This window comes from Arvicanthis niloticus, chromosome 2, assembly GCF_011762505.2.
Source record: "Arvicanthis niloticus isolate mArvNil1 chromosome 2, mArvNil1.pat.X, whole genome shotgun sequence".
In the NCBI taxonomy this organism is placed as follows: Eukaryota; Metazoa; Chordata; class Mammalia; order Rodentia; family Muridae; genus Arvicanthis; species Arvicanthis niloticus.
Genome location: NC_047659.1, coordinates 52,090,767 through 52,112,119, shown reverse-complemented (window position 1 = coordinate 52,112,119; position 21,353 = coordinate 52,090,767). Strand labels below are relative to the sequence as shown.

Genomic DNA, 21,353 nt, shown 5'->3' with positions numbered 1-21,353 from the left:
TGATAATGGACAGCATTTAAAAATAACCTATGAAAAATCATGACAATTAAAAAAATAAGAAATATCAGCAACACTGAAGAGTTAATTTGCACCTCGGTTAACAGCATTCAGCATCAGAATGATCTTGTTTTGTTTTGTTTTGGTGAGCCTCTGCAAATTGCTGCCATGTTGATCAGTCCAGTCTGGCAAAACCCTCAGGGGTTACTGTCACTCTCAGGACAATCTCCCTGGAGGGGAGGGAGCTTGAAAATAAAGCATGGAAAAAGAACACAGGCATAGCAAGCCTTCCCACAGCCTTTTAAGGAAATCTATTATCTCCCAAATATAGTGGTTTATGTAAGATCCCAAGCAAAGGACTACATCGCGTGGTACCGAGAGAGTAAGTTCTAACACTCTACCCTTTGGTCATTTAGGTTTAAGAGATGAAATGTCCTGAAAATGCAATTCCAACAGGGTTCTGTCTTACAACTTTATAACCACTGTGTGAAGAAAAAGGACGAGGCTGTTGCAGCAACACAGGCGAGTGTTCCATCAGGGCCCAGTGAGTCGGGTGCCATGGTGGGGGGGCGGGGATCTGAAGCTTAACTGATGACCTGAAGGTCACATCCGGGGAAACCAGAATCACAATTCAAATGGAGGATGCCATGAAATGTGATTGGAATTAACTCAACATTTCTCTGGTTTGCTTCCTGAAATCCTAATTAGAGTTTCAGGGTAGACCTGCCCATCTTCCACCATTCTTATTTATCATCTTAATCTTGCTATTGGTCTACAAAGACCTCATTTATTGTTTCTCCTTTCTTCTTAGGCAATGCAAACCCCGGGTACTGTGGTTACTTCCCTGCTGCATCCTGGGCCTTCTGCCCTTCACTAATGGATATCTCCTATTGTGAACAACTCACCTCTGCATTCCCTCCTTGTGGTATCTCTGTTCTCCAGGATTCTTTTCATACATAGGCGGTTGTGAGACCATTTAGTCAGACACTAGTAAGTACAGGCGAGACTCACTTTAAATCATACTGTAAGCTTTATTAGTTGGAGGAGAGTCAAACTTTTGAGAAGAAGTCTATAGGACTGTAATTAAGTTCTAATTCAATATAAAATCAGACATAACTAAAGATGTAATGATAAAAGAGCATCCGGTTGAACCAAGAAAAAGGTAGTCCATGACATGGGAAGAGGTTTTACAACTGCAGGGCAAGCCACCTAGGACTGAGGCGCCCATGGAAAGACCTTTGAAAGGCCCAAAGCCTGACTCTGGCTCTGACTGAAGGAACTTTTTGGAGGGTGAAATTCTATTCCAATGACTGCCAGCTGTGTGCATGGTGTATGGACATACATGAAACAGGAGATAAGTTTGGGGATAATTAAAATATTGTTCCATCTAGGGGAAATTCTGAATTTTCTTCCATGTTTGCAGCAGCTTTGGGCTTTATGGTGAATTAGCCATTATTAGGAATGCTTTGCGGGGGTGGGGGTGGGGGAACACCAAGATTGATACCTCTTAACAAAATATAAAATGTCACTAACCTTGTTATCAGAGTCTAAAGTAACACTTAAATTCAGATGGTAAGAATCTAAGAATAAAACTCTTAACAATAAAATATATGTAATAATTTTCTAATTTACTAGGAAGCCCCCTAAAGAGATTGTTTTTAAACATACAGGCGTTTATATAGTCATGTGCATGCAGGAACTTAGAATGCAAGCTTCCTACAAAGCTTCTGTGACCCTGTGGAGGAAAAACAAAACGTGAAGAGTTCAAAACACATCTTGCCCACCCCCACCTTTGGAATGGATAATTTTTTTTTAAGCCTAAGTTTTATTTATCTGCCCTTAGCAAGGTAGATGATTAATATGTAACCATGTATCATATGGAACTGCTTTTTTTTTAAAAAAAAAAAAAAAAAAAAAGAAGATGATTTTGCATAGGATCCATTTACATAATGCAAATAAATAAGCTTTTGTTCTCTGTGGAATCTGAACAGTGGTGGGCATGAGTCAGGGATGTGCTATGTGGCCTCGTGTGCCATTCAAAAATGGTAGTTTATGGTACCACCCAGCCAGGCAGAAGCTGGTGTTTGTTACTTCCTACTGAAGTCTAACACTGATGATGCGTGTCCAAATCAGATGCAACTTTTGCCAAATACCAGGGCGCACTGTGAGGTCAGACGGAGGAGGGATGGTTTACCATCTGGACACAGACAGGAACTTAAAGAACTATCTGGATACAGAGATATACGTAGTATACAGTACCTTAGCCCTCTTGCCCCTCAGATCCACCACACCAGAACTGACTTAGCAAAGGAAAGTGTGGATTTCCTCACTTAATCCTTATATCAGCTGAATCAATGTTCTGATCAAGAAAGTGAATCCTGCCAGGATTCCGTCCTTCACATACACCTATGAGCACACATTTAAAAAAACGGTTTATTGTGTATCTTTGCATTTCTTAAGGCATGAGCAATGCTGGGATGAGTTTCGGGAAGCATCACGTCTATTCTGACGAGGCTGAGAACAAGCACACCACATCAAAAGAACACACGTCAAGTCTGAACTAACCGACTATGGCCCGGGAGCTCCTACGGTGCGGGCTGAGACTCAGACAGCAGACTGAACATGTAGTTTGTGTATCATTTTAAACTCTCCTGATCGGCTTGAAGCGCCCGTTACAGTTTCATCTTCTTTTCCGACTCTTCCGACTTTGGGTTTTATGTTCTCCTTCTTTTAGTCTGCTTTCCAAGGAGGGCTTGGGTTTTATTATTTATTTATTTATTTTTAAGGAATATGGTTGCAGCAAAACAGAAAGGATCCAAAAGTGGTTAGGAGCCTTGTCTAATGCACTTTTGAAAATCCGTTATAAAGATGAATAGAAAAGCGAATGGGAGGTTTTCAGTCGACCCAGAAACCACGCGTAGCTATAAGAAACATAATTGTGCATAGTTATTTATTCATTCCGAGTGTGGTATGTTGGCTAGCTCTGTGTCTCCAGTTTACCAAAGAACAGGGCTGTCTACTTTGCTAAACCCAGGGTCCTTTCGAAGCTCCCAGTAGGTGTCATTAGAAACCCAGGCTTCTCTTTGATTTGCATCAATAACTTTTCTGTAAAAATACGAAAATCAACATTAACCACAAATAACATCAAGGTCACCTGAGTTAAGTTCTTTCTTTCACATATGTGTTATATACAATTAGTGTCCTATCTGCTAACAGTTGATAAGTTGGCAATTTCTGGCCAGAAATAAAGTAACTGTTGTCATTAAATGATTGAAATAAAAGAAATCAGGAAAAAGACTAAGGGCTGGAACTAACAACCTCTAATTAGCTCTGGGCAAGGGGAGAAAGCACAGAGGCCCAAACACAGCTCTGTAGGCTTTGTAAGAAAGAGCTACCTCCCAGGAACAGTGCAACATCAGTAGCTGCAAAGGCCTGTGAGGTCCATGTCAGAAGGATATACTGCAGCCCCCTGAAGGGTGCACTGCAACGCCCTGAAGAGAACACTGCAGCCCCCTGAAGGGCACCCTGCTAACCTCTGAAGAGTGAGTCTGCACTTCCAGCACAGGGCGATCATGAGATGATGGCTCTAAGGGGGGAGAACGTTACCCTGCACTTTTCTGTGCAGGCTCAGAGAGATGACAGATGATGGATCTGGAAACCACAGACTCATCTGTGTGATGTTTATATAATCCTTTAAATAATCCTGTAGTAATCATCTTTGATCATACCACAGTGGGGCCAAATCTGAGCAGACGCAAGCTCCGTGTGACAGAAATAAAATCAAATCCTGATGAAGTCATGATGCCCTTGAGGGCAGAGCCCCAGCCTCTGCCTGTGTGAGGATTGGGAACACCTTCCTGCCACTCCAAAAGGTCCAGAAAAAGGGAAATGCCTTCTGGTGAGCTCCTCACGCCTCATCACTGTCCTCAGAAAGAAAAGACCATTGAGAAGAGCTGGCCTGTCCAGTCACTAACTTTTACAAGCACAAAATCTGATTCAGGATTCTCAGTGTCTGATACAAAGTTACCCACATTTGCTGGAGTTCCCTAGACACTCTGTAACCTTCTCTATCTCTTTACCATGAGTTCCTTATGGCCTGGAGCAACCTTTAGTAAAACACAAACTTGTGGGAATGGCTGACTTACTTAAAAAATTTTGGTATATGTTCAAGGTTGTTCTCCTCCATGTAGCGCCTCCGAGATCTCTGGAGTTCCTCAACTCTTTGTTTCTCTGCGGCAGCAGCTTCCAGGTTCCCTTCTTCCAAAAATCTAGGCAGAATGCAGTTGATATTCCAATGTTAGCTCCTTTAAAAAATATATACTGGCATAGCATTACTTACTGGTTACTGAGAACATAAAATCCTGAACTGTGGTGACATTGCTGATGCCCCTTCATGTCTGTCCCAGGCCATGTGTCCTCTGCCTGTATATCAATTAATATTTCTGTGTATGTGAACTGAATTACTCCATTGGGAACACCATGGAAAGAGAGCAAGTGACTGGTTTGGCCTTGAGTACTTCTCTGTGCTGTCTGGTCAGCTGCAAGCTCAGATGTTTCTGGAGAATGACAGTAAAGGGTAAGAATGACATGAAGTCACAAGTTGGGCTCTTTTCCTCATAGTGCCAAATGTATTTGTGAAGGATATGGGATGCTGGATGGTGATTGGTTGTCCTCTACTGAGAGACCAAATTGAGAGCAAGGAGTTTTGCTCTTTTACCGAAGTGTCAGAGCAATGAAAAAGAAGGTATGCTGAAATGGAATTGAGAAGGTCAACAGACCCAGTGATGATTTGTAAATGTTTACCTCTGTGGCTTGGGATGTGGCTCTGTGGTAGGGAGGAGCTTGCACACACGCACACACGCACACGCACGCACACACAGACGTACACACACATACATGCATGCAACTTTACATTTCAAAAACAAGAACACATAACAGTACATAATACAATATATACTGTAAAAAGTTAATTGATAAAACTAAGTGTCAATTAGTGAGATACACATTCCAGGAGTAACAAACTGCATTTTTAAGTACTGTATATGGAGTCATATGTAGAACAGAATATACTGGAAGTCATACCAAGAACATCTTAGGAGGGAAAACACTGCACAGATACATGGGAAAACAGAGCTGATCTTAGATGGAATGCAGACGGCAGACAGAATTTTAGGGGAAATGAAAATGACTTCTCTAGAAGTGGAGGCTATCACAGATCATATAAAAATAACAAAAACTAAACTAGGTGGCTGGAGTACAAATCCCGCCCTCTGGGACTAAGGTATGTTGGGGAAGCTCCACACGCCCATCCCCCCTCGGACTTCAGTTTAAATGACACTTCATGTTACAGGGCAGTGTGTGCAAAGAGGTTATAAACACAGGGAGAGAAGCACTTCTGTAGACACCACCTGAGTTTTCAGACATTTGGTAAATATGAGGGAAGCTTGGTGCTCAACAGAACTGGCCATTGAATAAGCTTCTGTTTTAAGGACCTTACAGATGCCATTTTGCTCAGATTTGGAAACTCAGGTATTTCTGAGTGAATAGGGGGATGGACAAATGCAGGAAGGAGCAGACGAATGATGTACACAGTCCCAGTGACCTCTGACACCTGTGTTGTTATCTAGGATACTGCAGAAACTCTGCAGGCACCCTGACCTTTGATCTGGCCGGAATCGGGCATCTGTGGGAGGAAGGAGGTCCTTCAGGACGGGATCCAACTCATTGAGTTCCACAGCGAACCTTGTAAAGCCATAGTAGAGCTCATAGTTGGTTGGCAGAGAACCTGGAGGGAGTCAGAGAACAGCTGTGAGAAGGCTTGGCTCAGAGTGAGGGAACGAGCTGACCTCATCAGGAAAGGCACTGCACAGGAGCCCAGCTTACAAACAGGTCTGTACTTATGAACACAACACACTGTGATTTCAAGTCATCAAACTGATTCTGTTTTGCTAGGTGAGAAGGTTTATGTTGATGGTTAACACTGAAAGATTAGCATACTTAATAGAACCCAGCCTTAAATTAAACCTTACATTATAGTGAGAGCCTTCATTCACTGAACGAGGTAACTTTATAAAGACCAGGCTGGTTAACTACAGACATTAACATTTCACCAGAAACATCTATATCCATGTATATCCTCATTACAAAGATGCAGATACAAATGAATATTATTACTGTTTCTTTAGAACATTTAAAAACTATTTTTAACATTGTGTGTGAGAGAAAGTGTGTGAGTGTGAGTGTGTGTATGTCTGTGTATCTCACTTTTCTGTCGGGCTAGTCTTGAATTCCTGGATTCTAACAATTCTCCTGTTTCAGTACTTGTCTCTCCCAAGTACCAGGGCTGCAGGCATGCACCATCACATGAAGCAGTGAAGACTTCACTTGATGCCCAGAACCTCACTTCTTCTAGGAAGTGCCCAACTACTAACACCTCCAACCTCTTATTGGTGCTTGTTAGTAAATTCTAAGACTGTTTGTCTGATTTGCTTACTGAAGTATTCCAACCACCTAGAACAAGGCTGATGCACGGTCAGTACTCAGTAATTAGTCACTAAGAACGAGAGAATTAACCACTCTACCAGAAGGAAGTTTATAAACATGTAACAGTGCCCTTTAGGAAACCAGTGACTAAGTTGGAGTTACCTGACAAATTCCAATGAAAATAAATGTTATGTGGCTATTGTTTTCCCCATTCATACTTGATATTCAATTACATGCTAATCTAATGCTTGGCTCTGCCAATGTCTTTTATTAAGTGCCATCATGTCACAGTTCTGATGCTCAAATGAGGAATAGTCACTCACTGTGGCAAGTTGCTGCATTTGTAGATTAGAGATGTTACATTTCCTTTGTTTTATTTAAAAACTAAACCCGAACAAGGGTTTGCTTATGCATGTCAGTTATTAATTTATTTATCTTTATTTAGTATACCTAGTGTTTGCATGGATGGATTTTGTTTAAAGCCAACCTACCCATGGCAGATTTCAACAGGTCACTTTACTTCATGTCAGTGATTTGGCCGTTTTTTTTTTTTTAATGATCAAGTTTCCAGTAGTGGATTTTACATACATTGGTTGAGTGCAGACTTACATATTTGTTGAGTGTAAATGTAGCAGCAAGTGCCTTGAACATTTACATTTCAGATGTCTCTATTAGAAGGAAATGCAAGACCAACTCCATGGTACACCCCAGTGTTCGCTCCCGTCTGTTACCCACTGCCTCCTGATCAGGGGGTCTCACCTGGTCTCCAGATGCACTTTGCCGAGGGGGCCACCCCGCAGTAGAGTCCTTCATGCCACTTCCCAAAGAGGCGGTGCACCACCTTCCCCTCCTGGTCTATCACCACGCCCTGGACTTCATTCACGTTGGAGTTCCAGTAATTCACCTGGAAAACAAGGAACGCGGAGTGGTTCAGCCACAGCAACCTGTCCTCTCCCTATGAGCAACTTTCTTTCCCTTGGCATGTATGTAGCTCAGCACATTCCATCGATATGGAAGGCTGCCCTTCTTGATCTCTGTCTCAGTAGAGCCTCACTAAGGAAGCTTAAGCTGGCCGGGAACTTACTGTATAGTCCAGGTTGACACAAAACTCACGATCCTTCTCTAGCTACAAAAGTGCTGGGCTTAGAGATGTGCTACCATAGCTGGTTAGATTGATTTCTCTGAAATGGGTAGTCACAGGGCTGGGTGTGTAGTATGAGCACTGGCTTACCACGGGCAAGGCCATGGATTTGACTCTTAGTACCGTAAAAACCAAACCAAATCAAACCTTCTGCTCCATGCCTCAGCACGATAGCCTGGCATTCTCTAGCTCCAGATCAGTTGTTAGCTGAAGAACCCAATATTAACTCATGGGTTCGTGATTTTTCTCTTCAGATTTTTCTCCCTTTGCTCATGGATCTTAGTGAACTTCAATGGGACATGATATCAACATAATTGGCAAGCCTGTAATATACTTAAACAATCATGGATATGGTGTTGTATATTCTACTTTGGAGCAGTGTTGACTGTAAAAATGGTGTTCCATGGGCATTTCTGTCCCTAATCTTTTTTTTTTTTTTTTTTTTTTTTTTTTTCTAGTTAATAAAGGCAATGCTTTCTTTTGACCCAATTTGGATTGCTTCAGGAAATGGTTAGGTGGGTTTGGACAGCTGACTGGCAGCTGTCATCTATGTGACTCTATTCAAGTATTTTCAGAAACTGGCAGCTGTTCTAGATTGAGCCCCTAAATAAAGATCACCTAAATATCTTATGTTGTCATCAGGCAGTAATAGATACTTGAGGACTCACTCTAGTAATGCAATATGGTTTACAATAGTACTGGGTATACAGGGTGACAAAAAACAAGAGTCTTTGATAATAAACTCATTTCTCCTTTGGCATGATAATTTTGACCTCTACAAATTCAGACATTTATATTTCGCAAGCAACTCAGGGCCACTTGTGCTTTCTTGTCTAAGAAGACATGGCGCAGGGCAGCTTTCCTCTGGTTGCTTTCTCAGGAAGCACTCTGCACAAGCCTTCCTTTCCTACGGTGCTACTTACCTTGACAAACGTGAGTTTGCAAATGCAAACACTGCTTTTGGTATTTCTAATGGTTACTTCGCCGTAATGTTCGATCCATCTCCTCCCGCTGAGGATGTTGTGTATGCATGTGGTGACTTTATTCCACACGTAGTAATCTCCATATCTACAAAGAATACAGCCCTGGTTAAAAGCAATGGACACTCATATATTACTGTTCCTACAAAGGAGACTATTCTTCGGGTAAAGCTTCTTTTTCTCTCACTTTCTCCACATTTCTTGAAAAACGTCTGTGTGGTCATAAAAATCATGACACCATTTATTTACTTATAGGAATGAAGTTTTCTGTGAACCTAAAGCTGCTTAGCTGAGCAATGCCTCTCTTCTGGCCCTCTGGTATAATGACACGTCAGAATATCCTCAAAAATGTCAAGAATCATGAAGGTTACTATTTACAAAGCATGAGACTCAACAGGAGTTTAGTCCTGAGAGTTCTGGAACATGGAGGGGGTATTGGGCAAGCCACGGCAGATGAGGCTGACTCTGTAGGTTTGTAGTGGGGAGGTGGGCACGGTGTATGAGGGGTGGGTAAGACACAGGGGGGCCAGAAAAAACACGGTATCTAGAGTTCTGTATGTGGTGGGCTCCAGGTCATGAGGAAGGCAGGGAAGGGATTTAATGACCCATCGAAGACTCTACTTTACAGGCAGGCAATGCATCCTGATGGAAAAACTGGAGGGAAGAATTAATCAGATACACATTTGAGAAAGATTATTCTCAGCACACTCTCAAACTACGTTGTCATAATAAAAGTTAAAAAGAAAAATGGAGCCATTCTTTAGGAAAAATATAAAGTGAGCAAACATATCTATGGCAGAAAGTTAGTGCAGATTCTGGGGGGGTGATGTATGGAATTCTGCCAACCAATAAAAGGGCATGGTCACAAATCAGGTGTAACTTTGCATATTACTCATATTTTCAAGTAAAACTATATTTCATAATGAAATACAAATGCTTCTAAGGTCTAACTGGTATGATATAGATATTATAGACACCTGGGAAAACTTGTTATTCTTCATAAATTTTCACTTATTGCAAATTTATTCTTTAATCTTACCTTTTTTCCCATATTCAATTTATCAGCACACTGTGCACATACATGTGTGTGCATGCATGTGTGCGTGCATGTGTGTGTGCATGTGTGTGTGTATGTGTGTGTGTGTGAAAGTATAAGTAGTATAGAAAAGAAATGGATAAAGGGAGAGCTTACTAAAAATAAAAAACATATGCTGACATGTTGGTGGGAGCATGGCCCATGGTGGCTTTGGGCTGACCAAAGGAGGGATGCCAGGAGAGAAGCAGGGATGTATGTGCAAAGGCTGTTGCATATATTGTGTGAATCCATTCTGATAGTGTGCTGAAGGTGGCAGAGACTGGACATACAGGGACATGGACCCTTAGAACCTTCCAGAATACCCACTTGGACTGCAAGAGAAAGTAAGAAGCCCGAGAGGAACGGAGAACAACCTACTTTGGAAGCATGACATTCAGGGTTCCGACAGGCAGGATTTCCATTGACTTTCCCCAGAACTTATTTTTCCATCTGATATCTAGATGAGATAGGGAGAGGACAAAGGTTCAGTGTTCTATGTATGATAAGTTCTGTAGAAACTAATGCCCGCATCATATGGTACAAGGCATATGCTGCAATCACAATTGATCCTGTAGTGTGCATTTAACATCTCAAGGCCTAAAAATCCTCGTGTAAAAGCTAAGGTGAAAATACTGTGATTCTTCCCAGGTTCATTATGTGTTCCTCTATAGTCATTCTCACTGTTTGTATCCATTTAACAAAACAAATTCCAGAAGCTTGGAATAAAATATGTGCATATGAGAGGTACTCATATATGCACATGAACATAGGGTCTATGGTGTATAAATCCCCAGGTAATAAATGCTGTTTTGGTTAAATGGTAAAAATAGTCTATATACATATATGTATATATGTATATAGAGAGACTCTGTGTGTGTGTGTGTGTATCAAGCCTGGAGTATATGCAGTATGGTTATACCACTGACTGAAAAAAAACATTTCTCCCTATGTGAAGAAGTTATATGTCTCCGGAGAACAGCAAACACTAAAAGAGTACACTAAGATCTTTCCCTACAGATAGAGAAGATTTATGAGCCCGTGTGATGAACTTAATGAACATGTCACCTGCACTGGCTATGGCATGGCCTGAGGCCCACCATTTCTTCTCATGTGATGGCTTTATGTTTTCCATACGGAGCCTCAGATCTACCTGCAAATCTGTAATAATCACCTGGTCCCTCTGGATAAACTAAAAAAGATTAGGGCTGTCCTCATAAGACTTCTGACTCTTGGTTATAATCAAGAATTATCTTATTTTCTTACTCTGTCATGCAGAACAATTACAGCACTCAGTCATGGTGCGCTCTCAAGTTCAGGTAATGCTTCCTGTGAGCTTCTACCTACAAAGAACTATTTTACACTTAATAGTCAAGTCTGAAAATAAGATCTTTATTTTCCTAAGGGGGGGAGGGTTTGAAACTTTATTTTAGATAAGACTGAAATTATACCACAACAATGAGACTTAAATAAGAAAGTCTTCATTTCAAAGTGCAAGCTCCAAAGAGTCAAAAGACCACGGCTCACTTCAGTGTTTAACCTTTCAGGGAGGGGGCCATTCAAGAAAGTCTAGGTGTTCCACTACAGTTTGCAGATGCTCCAGTCCCTTATATAAAAAGTGCAAGGTACTTGTATACAGAAGATGCATTGCTTTCACGTACTTGAAATTGGATTACCTTGGATTGCCTGTAAGAACTAATAAAGGGTCGATCCTATGTAAATGGTTATTAGTTTTCCATTTCTTGTGGAATAAAAGAAAACTATTATACAGGTTCAGTCTAGAGAGTTTTTCTGAGCGCTGTTCATCTAGGTTGGTACACATGCTTGTGGTCATGTTTGGGTTGACTAGACGTCTAGACAGATGTGCCAGTGAGCATTCCTTTGGGATTAAAAGAAGCAAGAGGGGAACAGACATCAGTGCCTTAGAGCTGAGGCCTGCAAGGTATGATGGGACAAGGTGACGGCTCCAGGCTGCACAGGCAGCGTGGGGCTCTGATGTGTGATGGGGAGCCTGTGAGCTCCGGGGGATCGGCATCTCATTTCCAAGATGACACAATTTCATATTAAAGTGGAAAATTTAATTTCTCAAGCTGATCCCTACCAACATTTACAAATAGGCTCTGAGTTCCCAAGGCAGAGATAAAACTGAGCTCAGTGTACTTTCAGTAGCTAGAAAATGTCCACAGGCTTATCTGTTTGACTCTCAGTTGTAATTGAAATACAAACCTTGCCAAAACACAAAGTTCTTGGATTCACAGTGACAGGCAGAAATGGGTGGATGATGGCTAACCTGGTAATTAAAAAAAAAAAAAAAAAAGGCAATCATGCTAGTATTCCAACTCCTATAAAGGATGTTTTTGTTTGTCTGTTTGTTTGCAACAGGGTCTCAATATAGCTTGGGCTGGCTTCAAACTTGTTGCATAGCTAAGACTGGCCTTGAACTCCTGATCCTGCTGCCTCCACCCAAGCACTGGGATTACAGGATGTACAACAATACCTAGATCATCAATTTTTTTAAAATAAAATCCTTCTTCCCCAACAAAAACTAAAGTATCCAGTTCTAATAGTAAATTTGTTCCAAAATTATAAGTCGTTAATATTCATCATCATGCTCAAACACAGAGAGTTTATACACACTTTGAGGGGACAGTGGTGCAGTTACATTATGTGAGTCTTCTGTTAACTGGTAAAACAGCCTGTCCTATACACATAGTTATCAAGGCTTTTCTTGTCACTGTGCTGTCCTCTTACCTTGGATAGCAACCTCACTTACTTGTTCTGAGAAGAACCGAAACCCCTTATCTTCTCTTATGCACTCATAGGTCTCCCCCAGGACCGGATTGAATGGCTTGCTTCCTGCTCTGAAGTAGGTTGAACAGTACCCTGAGACTGCAAAGGCAGCGACGAGAACCTGCGAGGTCATGGGAAAGGAGCACAATATAGGAGGGGCCACCCCAGGTCTGCCTGCCTCTACTTCCAGAGACAGTGTACATCCATGTGGAGAGCTGCTGACTTGATGCCTTTTGTTTTTTCAGTTATTTGAATCTTCACTACACTGGCAGGGATAAGTCAAGCTACTCCTATGAGAACCGTCAGGCAACTGAAGTCAAGTCCTCCACATTCGTGTGTCCACCCAATATACTGGATAATGGAGACATCAGAGGTTCTGGAGGCCAGCTTGTAAGCCATTTCCCAGGTACACTCAGCCTCACAGGCATGCAGGTGTAGCTGCTGGTGCTGGTTTGAGCAGAGGTCAAGTCCTCCAGCCTTACAGGATAGAGGACAAAGTACCAACAGCAAGTTGGTTTCTTAGAACTATGTTCCGGAACAGATGGGCTCTCTGGACACTCAAAACTAGCTGACAAAGCAAGGCCCCGTATGCTTTAACCTCTAAGGAGTAGGATATGTTTGATGAACTTTAGGGAAAGGTCTAGGCCAGCAGGTATGCCCATGCAGGTCAAGGTCAATATCTACCTCAGGATAGCTATGAATGAGGCCCAACATGTTTGTAAGTTGACTCCATACAGCAAAGCCAAGGGCTGAGCACTCCTGAGGGAGAACAAGCCATGGAAACCTGACAACATGAGTAGCTTCCAAGAAGAGTATCTAGAACTTCCTGGCATTGCTTGGTTATTCACACAGATCAAATCTTCTCCAAACCTAAGCAGTGAGATTGTTCTAGAACAAGAGTGCCTATACAATGGCTGTGGCCTAGCTCAGGTCCTCTAGGGGACGCTGCCCTGTCTTTTGTTACCATACCATCCTCTCGTAGGGGTCATCGGTCTCTGAGGCCTTGTCCAGGAGCTCGCTGTACTCCATTTCCTCACAGAGGTGCTGCAGAGTGTTGAGTGGCTCATTGAGCTCCACGGGCATGGAGACCTTTGATAGGTCTTTGCCAATGTTGTTCCTCAAGATATTCCACAGGTTAATGTTACTGGTGTCAGGACAAGGAGCAGGCAAGCAGGTGCGACGGCCATTACGGAAGGCGCCTCCGGTGAGCTCCCCATTCAGGACTGGGAGAGGAAGAAGAGCAGAGAGAGAGAGAGAGAGAGAGAGAGAGAGAGAGAGAGAGAGAGAGAGAGAGAGAGAGAGATATGCTTCCTCACTCTGGTTTCGTATACAAGTGGAAGAGAGAACTCTTTCATGGAATTCTGACTGTAATACATCTAATCACCTTAATACATAGGATGATTTCTATATAAACTTGAGAACAAGTGCTCAAAACATCAGGGTAGTATCTTAAGTAAACTTTTAAATATATTCAAATATTATTTAAGAAAGCAAAGTCCTGTGCGTACACACACACACACACACACACACACACGTGCACGCATGAATTTTTCATAACAAGAGGTAAACCTTCTCTACTTAACCACACACCCAATAGATTTTATGATTGCCACCTGGATAGATTATGCAAAAGAGAGGCTATGAATAATGAAGTGAATAACTGATGAGGGGAAGAAGGGAATGGCTGGCTACTGATTCACCACAGTTAGAATGTGGCATGTAGACAGAACAACCTGGACACTCAAACGATGCGTACTTTGCCGAGAAATGTTGTCGGCGACACTGGTGTTGTCTTCAGATATGTTGTCACTCACGTCGCTGATGTAGGACTCGTCATCGGAAGCCTAAGGAAGGAAGGGCCGAGAGGTGGTGAGAGGGCTTCTTAGGACTCCTGCCTAGAGAGCTCAGATCACCAGATGGTTAAAAGTAGCAAACTCTCATTTAAATAAGCAGCAGATATCTCAGTGAAAGTATACATGGCACATGTTCAAAGAATACCTGTGTGTCTTCTACAGGCTGCTAGAGAGGCACCTTTGAAGCAGCTCCTTGGTGGTTGGTGCCGCACTGCTGGGAGGCAGAGGCAGGAGTATCTCTGTGAGTTCGAGGCCAGCCTGATCTACAGACTGAATTCTAGAACAGTCAGGGCTACATGGAGAAACCTTGTCTCAAAAAACAAAACAAAAAGTAGCTCCTGTCTTAGTTAAGGTGGGAAGCTGGGGGAGGCCAGTATGCTTAACTCAGGAAAACACAGTACACAACACAGATACATGAAAGAAGGCCAGTGTCTCTACCCAGAAGATTGCAGATAGGCTGCCCAGGGCAGCGTTATTGAGCAGAGGTTGTGGGAGATGTCAAAGAAAGAACAGGAGTTGCCCAGTCACTGAGATGCAGAAGCACAGGAAGAAGGGAGAGGCACAGGTAAGAACCATTAGGGAAACATTCGCAAGGACGTCTGGGAAGTTAAGAGTGGCTGTGGCCAAGTGCAAGGAGACAGGAAGAGGGCATGGCAGTGATGATAGGTTTTTCAGACAAACTGAAGTGTCATTAAAACCCAAGAAGCTGCAAGGGAGTCCACACAGAGTCAGACTTAGTTGTCCACAAGATGCTTGCAGCTTCCTTTAGGGAGGTGAGATGAGCAGATGCTTCACAGATCTAGGTAACAAGTCCTAGTAGCTTAGAATCTGACAACTGGTAGGGGGATGGAGAGAGATCAAATATCAAGTCATTGTCTTCATGAGAAAGGAGCATCCATGAAAGCAGCCAGTGTAGGGCTCCAGCTCAGTGGTGGGCTGTCTACCTAGTGTGCGTAAGCCCTGGGTTAATTCCCAATACTACAAAAACAAATGAACTAAAATGAAACCCAAATTGAGAGCAAAATTAAATTAAGGAACAGTGTGAGGTAGGGTCAGGGCAGTTAAATAAGAGCACTGGAACAGTTAGGAATTGGGAAGCCAAGCTTCAGGCAGGAAAACAATGTTCTTTACTGTATTCAAAGTGCAAACAGAAGTATCTAAAACCAAAATATCCCAGCTGTAAAAATATTAGCAAGTCCATGAAGGCAAACAGAGTTTGAAAATCACCTGTACTGCCATCACCTACAGGACCGTTCAGATAGGCTTCATCCCCTGAACTTATAATGGTAGCATAAACACACACTGCATGTATCTTCACTACTGACAAAGAAGCTCACTCAGGCTGCTCTTCCATAGGTTCTGAGTTCAATTCCAGCACCCACATAGTGGTTCATGACTATCTATAAAAGTATCTGATGGCATTCAGGTCTACATTCAACAGAGAACTCATACATAATATAAACAAACAAACAAAGAAAGAAATAAAGACCACCACTCTTTATTTGACCATTTGTTTTGGTACCTTGAGGGTCTTGTTACATAGCTATGGCTAGCCCAGAATTCATTATGTAGAATAACCTGGACCACTCGCAGTGAGCCTCCTATCTGTGCTTCTCAAGTGCTGGGATTACAGTTATGCGCAGCATGTCTGGATCTTGAGTTTTGCAGTGTTCTGAACACATTTTTGCCTTACAAGAGATGAAACTCTTCATCTGTATTGGGAAAGGCGGCACATTTGGTGCGTGCTGACTGCATACAGAGATGAACCAGCATGCAGGTGCCTCTGTGACAGACAATGATGGGTAAGCTCTTCGTAAACCTGTTTGGCTTTCAACAGTCATATCATATATACTGCATTTTCCTAGTTGACAACCTATCTTTTGTACACTTTGTTTATGTCGACATTTTGCTACTCAAAGTTTTAAATTTGAAATATAATAAAAACCATCGGGGTTGAGGGTACAGCGAAGCGGTAGAGAGTTTACCTAGCATGCCCAAGGCCCTGGGCTTGATCTCTAGTACTGCTAAGAATATCTGAATTCGTTTTGAATTTTTAATATTTCCAAATTTGTTGATGATTTTAGGGTGGAAGGGCTGATCTGTCAGTAGAGTGTTTGTTGTACAAGCATAAAGGGCCTGAAGTCAGATTTCTAGCATCCGTGTAAAAACTGGATGTGGTGCATGTACCTGAAAACCCAGCAATGCAGGAGATGAGGCAGAGTCCCCAGGCAGCCTAGACAAATCAATTAACACCAGGGCTCAGGGAGAGAATGTGTCTCAAAAAATGAGATGGAGAGAAACTGAAGAAGATACTGGAAGTTGACCTCTGGCTTTTATACATACTTGTATATGCACACAAAGAAACACCCAAGGCATGCATGTGCAAGTACACAAACACACATAGCCACACACAGTCATACACACACACACACACACACACACACACACACACACAGAGAGAGAGAGAGAGAGAGAGAGAGAGAGAGAGAGAGAGAGAGAGTTAGTTCACATATTTCACATATGTGATATAGTCCCCTGATAGGACTGTGCATACAGGTTAGAGTAATAGAATTTTTGCTTTTACATGTGAGGTCTATAAACATGGCAAATTGAGAATAAAAATTTTTTTCTGACTCATGTGTTTCCCCTCTTTTTGGTCTCCATAGCTCTCACTGGCTGCAAGAGAGCTAGAGGGGACACCACCGGGCTCTGAAAAGCTGAGCTTGTTAGCTTATAGGGAAAAAGGCAAACCAATCCCTTCCACATGATTTCTCTAAAACAGTGGTTCTCAACCTTCCTAATACTGCAACCCTTTAATACAGTTCCTCATGTTGTGGTGACCCCCCCCCAGATATAAAATTATTTCATTGTTACTTCATAACTATAATTTTGCTACTGTTATGAATCTTAATGTAAATATCCGATATGCAAGATATCTAATATGTGACCCCTGTTAAAAGGTGGTTCAGCCCCCAAAGGGGTTACGATCCACAGGTGGAGAACTGCTGCTCCAAAATTAATCTCATTTAATGGCAGTGATGGAGACAAGTCTACCAGAATTGAATGTATATTGCAATCTTGTTTGTTGTTAGCATTTGTTAAGGAAACAGCCATGCTTAAACACACCACTCCTCTTTAGTTTCTGTTTTCTCCTAAACTACTGTGTCATAAATGATAAATTATCTCTCATGTAGAATTGTGCAGTGACCATGGACATGAGTCAGAGGTACACACATTCCAAGGTTGTGTGCAGCAGCTGGGGCTGGGCTGTTTGCTGTGGTTCTCTCATGTGGTCCTATACACAGACCCTGGGGTGTTACCAAGGTCTGTGTCTTCCCTGTGAGCTAAAAGTCCTGGAGCCAAATATTTTGGTTCTGAACTTCAGGGTTCAAAAACAAATCAGGAATTATATTTTAAATATGATTAGGCATGTCTCCGCAGACACAAGTTTTAAAGCAGACACTAGATTGGTAGATCATTCTGGAAAGAAGTAGACCATCTTTTTAAAAAAAAAATGATGTAGCTTTTAGTAGACAATTTTCTGAAAGGGTTCTGAGGACTCCTTAAGTAGATGCATTGGTAGCCACCACATTCCCAGTCAGGTAAACTCTGATGTGAGTACTTCTCAGAAGCATCATGGGTGAATGGCCTGAAAGAACGCCTCCCTTTGTTCAGTTAACAAAGACCCAGTGAATTCACCCGACAAAATGGTGATGTCTCTACCTTCATGGGACTTGCATTCTAGAGGTGAAGACACACAAAATACAGGTGGGAGAGATGAAACAGACTGCTGGGAAGTGCTAACTGAGAAGGAGAAATAAACAAATTGTACCAAGGGCTAGCGGAGAGAGGGAAACACTCCACTGCAGGCAGGTCAGCGATCACGGGCTTCCCTGAAGGTGGCTTCTGAGGAAGGAATTAGACTGTGTATGTGGGGAGAAGCTAACATACATATTTCTGGGAGAAACTCTCCAGGCAGCATGGACACCAAGTGCAGAGGACCTGTCTACACTGGCCGCTGTGGAAGAACATACAACCTGCATGTACTCCCAGCTGTGACTGGGCTTCACACAGCTATGCTGGACTCACTAGGTGAGCTCACCACGTGTGTTAGTGTGAAGGCTCGAGGAGCTTTCTAGAGGGTTCTCATTATGAGGATACTCAAGAGACTGGAACAGGTTAGACTGACCCTGGAGCTAGACCTTAATGGAAGAGGAGTGACAACTCTGAGAACACCATGGTGACTATCATTTGAGTTTATTTCTTGGCCTATTCTTGAGTATTGTGGTAAAAGAAGAAGATGTGATTAAAAACAGCTATTTTTGAAAACCTCTAAAACACAGGACACAAGGAGAGGTACGCAGTCCAGTTCTTTCCAGTGTGGGTCGTATAAAAGACTACTTCTCTTTGTTATAATAAGAGACAATACGGTGTCTTTAGCAAACTGACAACTCCAGGAATCACTCCTTTGGCTGCTTGAAGGATCTAGAACACAAAGGAACACGAAGCTACACCTGAGTACAGAGATCAGATTATTAGCATTTTTTGTGTGACAAATAAATTGTTATTCTAAGACTACTGGGAACTGGGGCATGATCATATTTGTCTTGTAGAATTATTAAATCACCCAACAGAAAATGGTTTTCTAATTCTTCCATCCTTTCTGCATTTCTCCAAGTGGCTCTCACAATGACCTCAGTTACCACTGGTTTGGTTACTTTGGAACATATATGCTTGATTATTTCCAAGTTAAGAGCCTGGAGTTTCACCCCAGAAATGCTTACAAGTGCCCAGGAAAGGGAAAGCACTGTGGCTTACACAATTTGGCTCTGCTTTCATGTAAGCATCTTCCTGTGACATATGATAGCTCAGAGTCCCAGAGTCTGATGGGAGTTTACCCAAACTCACAGTTGCAAGCAGATGAGATGTACACACCCAGGAACCTACCTCATTTTCTGATGAACTTGCAGACAGGAGCACCTCTTGGGCATCGAAGAACTCTGACACAGATTCTGACATGGAGAGGCGGCTCTCATTGGCCACCTGCTGTGACAGAGGGAGGTTGACATGGATTTGCTCACCAGGCTACAGGAGAGAGAAGCATATGACAGAATCATGTTTTCCCTCCTATAAGCATTACTATTCCTGCAAAGGAATTAGATAAATTAGATTTCTAGAGAATGCCAAACTGTCTGTTAACACTAAGTGACAACATTTCACTTGCTACCATGTACAATTCCATCTGCTGTGTCAAAGACTCCAAAAGGCAGAGTTGAAAGATGGAGATGTTACAACTTGATTTCAAGACTATGCCCTCCTGATCTCAAATAGATTTTAACAAGTGAAGCCTCTATTAAAAATGTAAAATGACTGTAGTCTCAGGCCTGTTGTTACTAGTCATGGTCTAAGCAGTAAATTAAGAAGTATTTACAGAAACTTCTAGAGACAACTAAGCAGATAATATATAAGATTAATTTCTCAAATAGGATACACACACACACACACACACACATATATATATATGTGTGTGTGTATATATATGTGTGTGTGTATATATATGTGTGTGTATATATATATATTTTTTTTTTCCACTTAAATCGTGAATTTTAAACCCATGAGATGTGTCTGAACTACTGAATGTCTTAGCTGAGCCATCTCTTTAGCCTCCTTGGATCATTTTTAATAGGAGCAAAATCCCACTTACAAATTTGAAGAAAAAAAATGGCCCCATATGTACTCTGTGGCTCCCCAGAGACTGAACTTAGGTCATCAGGCTTGGTGGCAAGTGCCTTCCTTGACTTGCTGAGTCACCTTGCTGGCTGGCTCTAAGTGTTTTCTAAAAGTGATAAATTTTAGAAGTATTCCTAGACTCTGAGCAATTGAGTGTATGTAAGTGTGACTCAAGTTCAGAGAGACCCTAAAGATGAATGGGAATAGGTTAACCGACTTAAGCCAAAGGTAAGATGCCTTGGGATATTTCAAGCAGAATACTTGAGACTGACTTGTAGTAAAAAAAACATGGCTTTTGTGCAAATATGACCTTAGCGTTAAACTCATTAGCATAGGTTTGTTAGATGCATTGCCATGTACAAAGCGCATGGGCATTAAATAGCAGTTTGACAAAGCTCCTATGCACGTTAGTCTGCATTCTTAATGCATTTCTATTTTCCTGCCATTTCTTCAATATAAAAGAACAATAGTCCTAGGGAGGTTGTTGAAAGTGACTTACGACAGCATAGTGTGAACTGCTCAGTGCAGCCCCGAACACTTGACACCTGTATTCACTTGACACCTGTTAGCTAAACCCAGGGCCTCTGTTAGCTAGACAGGCAGCCTGCCACTGAGCTACACTTCCAGTGCCTGGTGGCTTTGATTGTCTGAGCCATCATGAAGGCCCCTAGCAGCACCCTTGGCTTTGTTTTTAGCAAGAACAGGTAACTTCTTTCCCTACACAACTCCCTCCAAAGAAACCTTTAAGCAATTTTTTTATTTAACCGTTTCTCAGCTAAAATGTTTTTTCAACATTTCATCAGACATCTGTTGATAATGGAACATATTAAAATGAAGGTCGAGACAGATGCAGAAAATTAACAAGCTGGGATAGATATATAAATTAAATATTTGGCAATATCAGGTGAACATAGAATTGAACAAGAGAGATAGTGACTTCCAAGAATAAATGATATCGAATTGACCTACGTCTTTTTATTTCAAAGACTACTGAGCTGTCTCTAACACAAATGTTCATGGAGAAAATATTATTAACAGAAAATAACTGTTTAAAATAGGAGAATATATGCAGTGATTTAGATGCCATAGAAAAGGTTTCTATATCCACTAATAACGAGCCTTACCTCATCGGGGCTAGGGATAATATTTACACTGACAACATGATCACAAATGGTAGACTCTGAGTGTATTCTGTTCAGCCGACTCCGAAGCTCAGCGTTCTGGTTAAGTGCCTTAAAGTAACAAAAACTGCAACTGTAACTGCACATTAATAAGCAAGTGTTATGGACAAATACAGGAAACAACTT

The 21,353-nt window shown here is 41.9% G+C and overlaps 1 protein-coding gene across 16 annotated transcripts in view; it reads right to left on the bottom strand.

Annotated features, from left to right (window-relative positions):
* Nucleotides 1-2,930: 2,930 nt before the first annotated feature.
* The window catches only part of Osbpl6 (oxysterol binding protein like 6), a 181,437-nt gene continuing 163,014 nt past the window's right edge, over nucleotides 2,931-21,353 (bottom strand). For 10 of the 16 annotated variants that reach the window (XM_034494606.2, XM_034494614.2, XM_034494609.2 and 7 more), the window contains 12 exons: nucleotides 21,171-21,278; nucleotides 19,264-19,401; nucleotides 14,220-14,307; nucleotides 13,433-13,686; nucleotides 12,447-12,584; nucleotides 11,900-11,963; nucleotides 10,055-10,133; nucleotides 8,545-8,689; nucleotides 7,240-7,384; nucleotides 5,656-5,782; nucleotides 4,143-4,265; nucleotides 2,931-3,102 (listed from right to left, as the gene is read on the bottom strand). In XM_034494606.2, the coding sequence (XP_034350497.1) occupies nucleotides 2,994-3,102; nucleotides 4,143-4,265; nucleotides 5,656-5,782; nucleotides 7,240-7,384; nucleotides 8,545-8,689; nucleotides 10,055-10,133; nucleotides 11,900-11,963; nucleotides 12,447-12,584; nucleotides 13,433-13,686; nucleotides 14,220-14,307; nucleotides 19,264-19,401; nucleotides 21,171-21,278 (1,518 nt within the window). In that variant the 3' untranslated portion in view covers nucleotides 2,931-2,993. Of the gene's footprint in view, nucleotides 3,103-4,142; nucleotides 4,266-5,655; nucleotides 5,783-7,239; nucleotides 7,385-8,544; nucleotides 8,690-10,054; nucleotides 10,134-11,899; nucleotides 11,964-12,446; nucleotides 12,585-13,432; nucleotides 13,687-14,219; nucleotides 14,308-18,557; nucleotides 18,802-19,263; nucleotides 19,402-21,170; nucleotides 21,279-21,353 lie in introns of those variants that run through there. The other 6 variants (XM_076928937.1, XM_076928938.1, XM_076928939.1 and 3 more) reach the window with 2 other exon arrangements.